The sequence below is a fragment of the Propithecus coquereli genome, unplaced genomic scaffold (genome assembly GCF_000956105.1).
Source record: "Propithecus coquereli isolate 6110/MARCELLA unplaced genomic scaffold, Pcoq_1.0 Scaffold20, whole genome shotgun sequence".
NCBI lineage: Eukaryota > Metazoa > Chordata > Mammalia > Primates > Indriidae > Propithecus > Propithecus coquereli.
Genome location: NW_012144967.1, coordinates 13,348,511 through 13,360,114, shown reverse-complemented (window position 1 = coordinate 13,360,114; position 11,604 = coordinate 13,348,511). Strand labels below are relative to the sequence as shown.

Below are 11,604 nucleotides of genomic sequence, written 5' to 3'. Positions count from 1 at the left end.
GCCGTGACGCCGGTGCCGGGCGCGGGGACCGCGCCGAGCCCAGGCCCCGCCGCCGGGCTCTCGGCTCGGCCGAGGGGCGCTGGAGCCGCCGCGGCGCTCGCCTGGAAAAGTTTCGCCGCCCGGCTCCCCAGGGTAAGCGGCGAGGGCGCGGGGCCTGGGGCCGGCGGCGCGCCGGGGCCGGGCCGAGGGGACCGCCGGGCCTCTGCCGGGGGAGCGGGCTCCGGGCCCGAGCGCCCGGCCGGAGAGTCGGGGCCGCTGGCGCCGGGACAGCCCTGACCCGGCTCCCGAGGGCCCGGCTGCCCGGCCGGCTTTGGGAACTGGCTCCCGGGCCGGGCCCGAGGGTGGAGCGGCGGGGAGCAGCAAGGGCGCCCCGCAGCCCACCTGAGCGCGCCGGGCCCGCTTCGCCCGGCCCCTGCCCGTGCCGGTACTTTTCCGCTCGGGGCCGGGGCGAGCCCTCTGACCCCAGGAAGCGCCCGCGGGGCCCCTGCTGGGGCGGGATGGGGCGAGAATCCAGAGACGCCGGGTGCTCCCGCCTCCCCGCCGGCGCCGGGGCCGCGGGCGCTCGCCCACTCCGCAGCCGGGAGGGCCTCGTTCCGCCAGGCGAGGAAGGAGCGGCTGGGGGCGATCGTGGGGGTTATTCCCGGCTGGGGCCTCTCCCCCGCCCGCACACCTGTGCGGCAGAGGACTCAGGTGCGGGGCCAGGGGCTCTGGCAGGCCGGCTCAAGTAGGTTCCGTGGTTGCCTTCTGCGGAGGCCTGGCCGAGGCCCCCGTGGGGTGGCCGGACCGAGGGGCCGCCTGCTTGCCAGACAGGTCTGACGGCAGTCGCTTGTCTGGTCAGAGCCTGCTTTCCCATCAAACCCTAGCCGCTTGCCCCTGGGGGTGCAGGCCCCCACCTACCGGAGAGTGTTAAGGTTCGCTTTCTGACTTGGGACGTGCGGGGGAACCCAGGCGATGTGGCCTAGTTGAACACTGGGCAGCTGCTGGCCAGGTGTGGACACCGCAAAAGAAGTAGCCTGGCCCCATCTCACCAAGAACAGCCCTAATTTTAGTATTTCCTATATTGGGCTTCGACGTAGTATTTGAGTTTTAAAAAAGAATTCTGTGGCTTAAAAAAAAAAGTTTGAAAACCGCTGGTCTAGCAGTTTTTACCACCGAGGAAACTGAGGCCCAGGGAGAGGAAGTGACTTGCGTAAGATCACGCACCAGACAGTATATGAGCAGGGACTGGAAGTCTTCATTTCACGGGAGCCTCCCAGAGCATGTAACGACCCGGCTTGGTGTGTCTACTGGAGAGAGACCATCCGTGTCCGAGCAGCCCTCCAGTGGCCTGCTCTGTGGCCGTGTCCCAGCCAGGCTGCTAGTGCCTGGGAAACAGCAGTCGGTCCCGGGGGTAGGCGCAGTTTGGGTGCCCTGGAGTGGCTCTGTGTCAGGAGGTTCTGGAGCTGGAGAAAAGGGCTTTGCCCAAGAACACAGCCAGGAAGAGCACCCACGGCTCTCCGCGGCCACAGGCTGGAGCTGAGTCCCACGTGAAACGGGATCACAAGAAATACAGCAAGTCTGTGGGTTTGAGACAAACTGGGACTCCGAGGGTGAGTCAGAGTCTGGAGTGGGGGTGGGAAGAAGCCCATTCATTCATTGTTCTCGGAGCTTACTTTTTTGGGAGGGGTCCTCCCTGTATGCAGGATGCTGAGGCAGAGCTGTCAGGGGCTTTTAAGGTTCTGAAAGCCATATCCACCCTTCCCCATGGCTGGGGGACATTGGGCAGAGGGAGGCTGGCCCTGTTTCTTGGGGGACTGTTTGGTTGTGCCTGAAGCCTGCTTGCTTTCTGGGTGCTGCAAGGTAATTAAATAGTTGGTTAATCACGTTTAACGCCAAGCAGCTGCGGCTCCATCCACGGTGTGCGGGAATCTGGGCTAGACCCAAATGAACGGAGCCTTGACTTGGGGGCCCCAGCAGGGCTTACAGCACTGTAGTCAGAGGTTTTGCACGACATCTGGACCCAAGAGGCAGCTGTTGTGGTGGCAAGAAAGGGAGAAGAAGCCCTGTTCTTACACGCCTTTGTCCCCAGGGCCCCACATCCTCTGTTAAATGAGGGGCTTGGTATCTCTTCACTTCACCCCCTGGGTCTGGAGCATCTGGCTGTCCAGCCGTTGCTCAAGCCAGCTTTCTGGAACCAACCACCCAGGGTGTCATGGGACTATGGCTCCCAGGCCTTCCCTGGTGCCCTGTGGATCTGTCCCTCAGGGCTGTGGAGGAGCTGCATTGTAGAAGTCTCTTGCCATCAGCTGTCAGGTTATTTTGGTCTAAACTGAAAATACTCCAGGAATTGTGTGTGGAGTCCCCCCAGCCTGCAGGGTGGGATTGCAGGCAGCCAGGGACGCCAGTCCTGGCTGAGGGCTGCCCCTGGAGAGGTGAGGAGTTCCAGGTGGCGAGCCTCCCTGTCCAGCTCCCCAGGGTCTGCGTGAGCTGGGGTGCCTATGTTTTGCCATCCAGCAAAGTGTGGCCTCAGCCACAGGAGTGGTAGGGACATCTGGGGCCCTGTGGACGCTGCTCAAGGAGCTTGGCACCGAGACAGGATACCCCCAGCGGCACCACTGGGACCTCTCCCAGCTTCGCCCACCCCAGGGGCTTGGCTTCTGGCTAGTGAGGGGCCCTATGTGGGGACAGTTATGTGGCCCCGGGCAGAGAGGTCCCGCTGTCTGTTTGCTGAGGGAGGAAAAACAACACGCGGACTATTGATTCAGCCTCACCTTGGCGCTCCTGGCTCAGCAGCCAGTGTTTGCCCTGGCTGCCCGGCTCGGATTACGCAAGGGTGGGCGTGGAGTGAGCCGGGGGGCTGTTGGGGGGCCTCCAGGCCTGGCGGGCAGGGCGGGGCAGCCCAGCCCCAGCGTTCCCCAGGAAACAGTAGAAAGGAGCCTGGGCCCCTGGCTCCACTGATAGCCGCCATCGCAGCCCTGGAGGGGTGAGGCCTCTGTGACCCGTCTGGGGCATGGCCCGCACAGCCCGTCCCGTCTCCCCCCGCCCCAGCACTGCCGGTCCTCCCAGCGCTGGGGGTCTCGGCAGATAACTCCCTGTGGCCGAATCTGCTTTGCTGAACCAGGAAACCCTAGCGAGTGGTGTAGACACCATTCATTTAAAAAACTTTAAAAAGCCAACATTTTATTCGTATGTAAAATATACCTAGGTAATTTGAAGAATATACAATGACACAAAGCAGAAAATAACAATGACTTGTAATTCTCACCATCTTGAGAGAACCACTGTTAACATTTTAGCGTGTGTCCTTCCAGATTTTGTTTTGAGTTATGTATAAATATACATGTATAAATAGTTTTTAGAAAACAAAAAATGGGATTATGTGTATATACTGCCTTATAGCGTATCTTTTTGCTTTCATCACGGTGAATGTTTATTCATTTGTTTTTTCTGATTTTGAGTGACTTAAGCCTTAATACTCTTCGTCCCCCGTCTTGTGTCACACTCGTATTCTTGTGTGGAGAAAGGCCTGGGGGGCTCTGGGGGACCCATCTAATCCGGCAGACCCTGGGGGCCTGGATTTCTTCTTTCCTGTCCTCCCAGAGCCCCTTTCAGGCCTAGATGAGCCCTGGGGTGGGAGGGCAGTTCTAGTGTGTCGCTGGGGGAGGTGCTGACTCCCCTCTTCCCTTCTTCTTCCCCTCAGAGCCGCCAGCCCTCACCCTCCCGAGCCCTGCCAGTCTCGGCCCCATGCCCCCGCCAGTTAACCCCGGGCCACAGGCAGTGAGCAGGCACGTGGAAGCCGAGGCCCTGTGACCAGGCCAAGGAGACGGGCGCTCCAGGGTCCCGGCCACCTGCCCCCCCATGGAGCTGAGGCCCTGGTTGCTATGGGTGGTAGCAGCAGTAGGAACCTTGGTCCTGCTGGCAGCCGATGCCCGGGGCCAGAAGGTCTTCACCAACACATGGGCCGTGCACATCCCTGGAGGCCCGGCAGTGGCTGACAGCGTGGCACGAAAGCATGGGTTCCTCAACCTGGGTCAGGTACGTGTTCTTACCTGGCCTGCCGACCTAGACAGAGGACATTGCCAGCGGATGGGGCCCAGAAAAGACAGGGGCTCTGGCACCAGGGAGCAGGAACCGCTGGGCTTGTTTTCTCAGGGGCCTCTGTGTAGAAGGCATGTTCTGGGTGGCCGGCAGAATGGGTGCAGTGGCTGGTCCTGCCCCTGGGCTTTCAGCATAGGTCACTCAGACAACCAGCGTGCTCCAGTAAGAGGAGCACTCTCGGTGCCCTGTGTGTGCTTGCTGGGTCCTGGGCAGGGAGCGGATGCCCCGCCCCACCCCTGCTGTTGTGAGTCTCCCAGCCGTTGTCCACCCCCGTCCCCCGCCTCCCCGGGGACTGACAGATGGAAAGCCCAGCTCAGTCGTCCTGCTCTGTTGCAGATCTTCGGCGACTATTACCACTTCTGGCATCGAGCAGTGACAAAGCGGTCCCTGTTGCCTCACCGCCCGCGGCACAGCCGGCTGCAGAGGGAGCCTCAAGTGAGTGTGGCCCTGGCCCCTGCTGCCACCCACCCCTCTGCTCTCAGGAGCCCTCCTGCGCCCACACACCGTCTTTCCCTCACTCCCTCACAGGTACAGTGGCTGGAGCAGCAGGTGGCAAAGCGACGGACCAAACGAGATGTGTACCAGGAGCCCACAGACCCCAAGTTTCCCCAGCAGTGGTACCTGGTATGCGCCTCCTCACCCGCCACCCCCTGGGGGCTCCCACGGGCGGGCGAGGCTGCCTCTGCGGCCTCCTCTGATTCTCTTCCTTCCCTTCTGCTGGGCGCTGTCCCCAGCCCAGCCCGCTAAGCCTGGGGTGGCCCTCCCCGAGCTCCCCGCATCGCCAGGCAGGCAGACAACCAACGGCGGCGCTTCAGGGAGGGTGGAGAGGGGATCGGGGCACCCCCAACCTCACACAGCCACCATGTCTCGTAAGTGGCGGGGATGGGTGTCTCCACAGGCGGGCGTCACTCAGCGGGACCTGAATGTGAAGGAGGCCTGGGCCCAGGGCTACACGGGGCGTGGCATCGTGGTCTCCATCCTGGACGACGGCATTGAGAAGAACCACCCGGACTTGGCAGGCAATTATGTGAGGAGGCGGGGGAGGCGGCAGCAGTCCCTGGCGAGGGGCGGCTAGGGGCTGTCCTGTTCTGACAGGTCTGGCTGCTCCTGACGGTGGCCACATCCTTTCCAGGATCCCGGGGCCAGTTTCGATGTTAACGACCAAGACCCTGACCCCCAGCCTCGGTACACGCAGATGAATGACAATAGGTAAGAAATGGTAGGTCCCTGGCCTCTGCTTGCCTCCTGCCTTCCACCAAGGAAACAGGGCCGAGCTGGGCGGGATGTGCCCTACTCAGCAGGCTGAAGCTTCCCCCACGGGCCTGGTCCAGCTGCGGCTGCGAGGGAGGGTTTGCTCGGAGTGGTGGGGGAGGGGCTGTGCATGGGGGCACAGTAGTTCTTGGGGGGCACACAGATCCTTCCTGCTCCTCAGGCCACGTCTGCTGCACCCTGTCTACCCTACTCATGCTGTGCTCTTGGCCCTGGCAGGCATGGCACACGGTGTGCAGGCGAAGTGGCCGCAGTGGCCAACAATGGCGTCTGTGGTGTAGGCGTGGCCTATAACGCCCGCATTGGAGGTGGGTGTGGGCCTTGGCCGTTCCGTCTTTGGGAGGGCCCTTCAGTGGGACTTTTCTCTGCCCGCTGGTCAGTGCCTGCCACTTTCCCACTGTGGGTCCTTTGACCACAAAGATCTTTCATAGAGGGTTCTCAGTGACTCGAATAGCTGGACCCCCCAGTGCCAGCAGCCCGGTGGGGTGGAGTGGGGTGGGTGTTTCTCAGCAGGAGTCTCCCCAAATCCTCACACCCCGTCCTCAGTCCTCACGTGGCAGGCTGTGGTCACCATGCTCCTTTGAAGACCAGAGTCTCTCTCTAGTGCAGACGTGTGGTTGGGGGCAGGAGGTATTCTCCTCTCTTCCCTTTCTGGGTCTTGCCTGTGAGAAGCAGAGGCAGACAGGTGGACAGGGGCTCGGGCTTCCCCAGCTTCCCCTGGGTGCAGGGCTGGGTGCGCACGGGCAGGGGCCTGGCAGGGGCCTGGCAGCTGGACCCACACGGCATCCTTCGCGGCCAGGGGTGCGCATGCTGGACGGCGAGGTCACCGACGCGGTGGAGGCACGCTCGCTGGGCCTGAACCCCAACCACATCCACATCTACAGCGCCAGCTGGGGCCCCGAGGACGACGGCAAGACGGTGGACGGGCCGGCACGCCTGGCCGAGGAGGCCTTCTTCCGGGGCGTGAGCCAGGTGAGGTGGGGCCTGGTCCAGCCCCCGGGGCAGGCCGGCGCCGTCCTCTCTGCGGCTCTCTTCCTCGTATCTTTTGTTTCATCCCTGTGTTTAATTTTAATTTTATATGAAGCATGTTTAATAAAACATTAATGGACGGAAAAAGAGTGAAGAAAATGCAAATCACCCCTAACCCCACTCCCTGGAGAGCTCCGCTCTGAGCATGGATGGTGGTCCTGGTCTGTTTTTTTGTGCACAGACATATTTGCAAACATACCTGACCCACCAGGGATCTCACAGGACATCTGGGAAGTAGACAGGTCCCCAGAGAATGAGGCCCAGCCTGCTCAGTCTCCGCGAGCGTCTTCCCGCCGGGCCTCCCCGAGTCCTGATCCCGAGTGACCCCAGCCCGCTCTGTCCACAGGGCCGAGGGGGGCTGGGCTCCATCTTTGTCTGGGCCTCAGGGAACGGGGGCCGGGAACATGACAGCTGCAACTGCGACGGCTACACCAATAGTATCTACACGCTGTCCATTAGCAGCGCCACGCAGTTCGGCAACGTGCCCTGGTACAGCGAGGCCTGCTCCTCCACACTGGCCACGACCTACAGCAGCGGCAACCAGAACGAGAAGCAGATCGTGAGTGCTGCCCGGGTGGGGGCTGGGGAAGTGGGGCTGCCTGCTGGCTCTGCCCAGGGCCTGCTCATGGACCCCGTCAGCCCCCCGTCCCCCTGTGGCTGGGTAGTAGAGGCTCAGGTGTCGTGCAGTGTGAGCTTTGGCTCTCTGAGGCTCTCGGGGGCCGGGGAGCCATCGGCGAAGCCCTCGAGGTGTGAGGGCTCTCCCTAAGGCACGCGTGCTCTCCATGGTCCCAGCCTCTGGTCGAGCCCACTCATTGCTTGGGGAACTGAGGCCCAGAAGGGGCCAGGCCTTGGCCTGTCTCCAGCAGGTTAGCAAGGCAGCCACTGGGACTGAGGCATCTGTGGTGCCCAGGGCCTGTAGGCAGGGGGAGGGCAGCCGGGTGGCCCCCCAGTCCCCTCCACCCGTCACAGGCCCCAATACCATTGTCCCCTGGCAGGTGACCACTGACTTGCGGCAGAAGTGCACAGAGTCTCACACGGGCACCTCCGCCTCTGCCCCCTTGGCAGCTGGCATCATCGCTCTCACTCTGGAGGCCAAGTAAGTGGGTGGAGGTTGAGGGGCAGCCCTGGCCCTGCTGGCACCGTCTGCAGGACAGCCTTCGTCTCCAGCTGCTCCCAAAAGGATTGAACCTTGGCCTCTGCCTTCCTCCTTTGCAGTAAGAACCTCACCTGGCGGGACATGCAGCACCTGGTCGTACAGACCTCAAAGCCAGCCCACCTTAATGCTAACGACTGGGCCACGAATGGTGTGGGCCGGAAAGGTGAGGGCAGGGTGCCCAGTGGGCTGAGCATGGAGATAGGTGGGGGGCACTCTGTGCCTCCCAGCTGACCCCACCTCCCTGCCCCCACAGTGAGTCACTCGTATGGCTACGGGCTGTTGGATGCAGGTGCCATGGTGGCCCTGGCGCAGAACTGGACGATGGTGGCCCCCCAGCGGAAGTGCATCGTTGACATCCTCGCTGAGCCGAAGTGAGAGCTGGACCCGGGCTGGGAGGGGCCGGCGGGCCTGAGAGTTGCAGAGGTGCCTGCTGGTCCCTCTGGGCCAGGCTGACCCTCCTGCTCTCTGCACAGGGACATCGGGAAACGGCTAGAGGTGCGGAAGACGGTGACCGCGTGCCTGGGCGGGCCCAACCATATCACGCGGCTGGAGCATGCTCAGGCGCGGCTCACCCTGTCCTACAATCGCCGTGGCGATCTGGCCATCCACCTGGTCAGCCCCATGGGCACCCGTTCCACGCTGCTGGCCGCCAGGTACTTGCCTTGTCCCCTGTCCGCCCTGCCCATGCCTCCTGTCCCTCACAGCCCACGTGCACGCCTCCGTCACCCGTACCCCAGCGGTTGTCCAGTACTACTCCACGGGGGCATCACTGGCATTTTGGGAGGGACAGCTTTGTCCTGTGGGACTGTTGCATAGTGTAGACATCCCTGGCTTCTACCTGTTTAATGCCGGTGGTGTGCGTCCCCTTGCATAGCACCCCCATACCTTTCTGGAATTCCCTGGGTGAGAATATCTGGCCCACTGGGAAGCGGCCAGGCCAACAGGCGTTTCTAGCCCCATGGGTGTGGTGCTTGCCTGTGTGTTGCGGGCAAAGTGGGCCCTGGCCTGCGGTCCCCCAGAGGCCTCAGATGGTTCTGTGCAACCGCCCCCCCGCAGGCCACACGACTACTCCGCAGATGGGTTTAATGACTGGGCCTTCATGACAACCCATTCCTGGGATGAGGATCCCTCTGGCGAGTGGGTCCTGGAGATTGAAAACACCAGCGAAGCCAACAACTATGGTACTGGGGGTGCGTGGGGTGTGAGTGGGGGACAAGGAGGAGAGCTGGCGGGGTCTGGGATGCTGGCACGGTGCCACGCCCTCTCACTCTTGCCTCCCCCCCCCGCTCGGGAATAGGGACGCTGACCAAGTTCACCCTCGTGCTCTACGGCACAGCCCCCGAAGGGCTGCCAACACCTCCCGAGAGCAGCGGCTGCAAGACTCTCACGTCCAGCCAGGCCTGCGTGGGTCAGTAGTGGGTGCTGTGGGCTGTGGGGCCTGAGACAGGGGGACAGAGGCTGCCTGTCCTGCAGCCCAGCTCTAGGAGGAAAAGAGGTCTCCGGAGACCCTGGGGCCCTTGGGATGACCACAGTTCTGGGGCAGGGGCTCCTCGGGACTGAGGACTCTCCTTGGGGCTGAGGGCTCACATGGCCTGGTGGCCGTGGTCTGCCCAGCTGACACCCTCCCCCCTGCCGGCAGTATGCGAGGAAGGCTTCTCCCTGCACCAGAAGAGCTGTGTCCAGCACTGCCCACCAGGCTTCGCTCCCCAAGTCCTCGACACGCACTACAGCACCGAGAATGACGTGGAGACCATCCGGGCCAGTGTCTGTGCCCCCTGCCACGCCTCATGTGCCACATGCCAGGGGCCGGCCCCCACGGACTGCCTCAGCTGCCCCAGCCACGCCTCCCTGGACCCTGTGGAGCAGACTTGCTCCCGGCAAAGCCAGAGCAGCCGGGAGTCTCCGCCGCAGCAGCAGCAGCAGCCGCAGCCGCCCCGGCCACCCCTGGAGGTGGGGACGGAGCCGCGGCTGCGGGCAGGGCAGCTGCCCTCGCACCTGCCCGAGGTGGTGGCCGGCCTCGGCTGCGCCTTCATCGTGCTGGTCTTCGTCACTGTCTTTCTGGTCCTGCAGCTGCGCTCAGGCTTCAGCTTCCGGGGTGTGAAGGTGTACACCATGGACCGCGGCCTCATCTCCTACAAGGGGCTGCCGCCCGAGGCCTGGCAGGAGGAGTGCCCGTCCGACTCGGACGAGGACGAGGGCCGGGGCGAGAGGACCGCCTTTATCAAAGACCAGAGCGCCCTTTGACGAGCCCACTGCCCGCCCCTCACGCCGATTCCCTCCTTGGGCACTTTTTAATTCACCAAAGTATTTTTTTATCTTGGGACTGGGTTTGGACCCCAGTTGGGAGGCAAGAGGGGCAGACACTGCTTCCCACCCTACCTTGCGCCCACCTGGCTGCCTGAGGTAGGGGCCTAGGACCAGCTGGGGGGCGGGAGGTCCTCACCCCCCACCCCCCAACGTGGAGAAAGGAGTGAAACCTTTAGGGCAGCTTCCGAGGCCCAGGCCCCCGCCAGAGTTCCTGCGGAGTGGAGAGGGCAGCCCTTCCTTTCCGGGATTCCTGACCCAGGCTGCAGCTCTTGCCCCTTCCCTGTCCCTCTAAAGCAATAATGGTCCCCATCCAGGCAGCAGGGAGGCTGGCCTAGGAGGTATTTGAAGGAAGAGGCCACCTCTCCAAGGGCTTTTCCGTCCCTGACCCTGTCCCCCACTTCTGGTGAGCCTCGGCGGAAGCAGTGATCATCGGAAGGGACCAAGGCCAGGCAGGTGCTTCCAGGTGTGCACGCGTGTGCGTGTCCCCTTGCCTGCCGCTGCGCTCCGTGCCTCCACCACGGCTGGCTACCAGGCCGAGCTCAGCCGGCACCGCCAGGGCTGAAGCTCCGGCCGAGCCCATGCTGACATCCTGACCACCCTCCCCTCTCGTGCACCCTTCCCTCCCGCCAGGGCCCAAGTCCCTGTTTTCTGAGCCCGGGGCTGCCTGGGCTGTTGGCACTCACAGTCCTGGAGCCCCTGGGTGGGTGGTGGGGAGGGACGGTGGCCCAGCCGGGCTCTCCCGCCTCCCACCCGATGCTGCTTTCCCCTGTGGGGATCTCAGGGGCTGTTTGAGGATATATTTTCACTTTGTGATTATTTCACTTTAGACGCTGATGATTTTGTGGTTTTTTTTTTGTATTTTTAATGGGGGTAGCAGCTGGACCACCCACCTTCCCACACCCACCCCCCACCCTGCTCCTCCCTGGCTGCCCCGGCCTGAGGCGTAGGGGCTGCAGCGTGTTGCTGAGGAGTGAGGGGCAGCTGAGCCCCCAGCCCTGAAGAGGCGGCCAGACGGGGCGGGCTCGAGGAAAGAGGGGTCATGGTGGGAGGGGCAGAGTGACATCCGTGTTTCATGTGGGGCTCATCGTGCCAAGGGCTCGTGGGTCACTGGCTCTCCAAGTGCCAGGGGTGGGCAGGGGGTGGTACTGAGCCCCTTCCAACACTGTGCCCTGGTGGAGAAAGCACTGACCTGTCAGGCCCCCCACAAATGCCCTCTCTGACGTGCCTTTTGCACCCCTCCTGTTAGGACAATCAGTCCCCTCCCATCCGGGAGTCCCCTTTTCTTTCTCTCCCCTAGCCGTCCTGGTATCTAGCCACCTGCCCAGGGGTGCCCCTCCTCCCCCACCCCCCCACCCTCGTGGCCAGCCCAGCTGGTTTTGTAAGATACTGGGTTGGTGCACGACGATTTTTTTTCTTGTAATTTAAACAGGCCCAGTATTGTTGGTTCTATTTAATGGACACGAGATAATGTTAGAGGTTTTAAAGTGATTAAACGTGCAGACTATGCAAACCAAGTCTGGTTTCCAGTGTGGTGATACTGTTCTTCCCAGCGCCGCTGACGGCATCCCGGCTGGGGGTGGGGGCCAGTTAGGCCTGCGTGGTGTCCTGCCTGCCTACATGTGGCCCGCCAGGAGGCTGAAGTCTCTCCGAGGGGCTCTCGGGTCTCCTGCAGGGAGGGGGCACCAGCCCCTAGCGGAAGGAGACAAGTCCCAGGGCGTGGAGCCAGTGACCCCTGGGCCTCGGGAGCTGCGCGCTTCCACTCCCAT

General features: G+C 62.8%; 1 protein-coding gene across 2 annotated transcripts; it reads left to right on the top strand.

Annotated features, from left to right (window-relative positions):
• Nucleotides 1–11,352, top strand: FURIN (furin (paired basic amino acid cleaving enzyme)). Of its 2 annotated transcripts, none has more exons than XM_012643736.1 (16): nucleotides 1–132; nucleotides 3,680–4,014; nucleotides 4,414–4,512; nucleotides 4,606–4,701; nucleotides 4,976–5,104; nucleotides 5,210–5,286; nucleotides 5,566–5,654; nucleotides 6,146–6,318; nucleotides 6,722–6,934; nucleotides 7,371–7,471; nucleotides 7,591–7,694; nucleotides 7,785–7,902; nucleotides 8,005–8,184; nucleotides 8,588–8,712; nucleotides 8,829–8,939; nucleotides 9,171–11,352. In XM_012643736.1, exons 2-16 carry the CDS (start codon nucleotides 3,838–3,840, stop codon nucleotides 9,773–9,775), a joined length of 2,397 nt encoding a protein of 798 aa, XP_012499190.1. In that variant the 5' UTR covers nucleotides 1–132; nucleotides 3,680–3,837; the 3' UTR covers nucleotides 9,776–11,352. The 2 variants fall into 2 exon arrangements, with proteins under 2 accessions (XP_012499190.1, XP_012499191.1); XM_012643737.1 differs by lacking the exon at nucleotides 1–132 and adding an exon at nucleotides 384–1,589.
• Nucleotides 11,353–11,604: the final 252 nt, after the last annotated feature.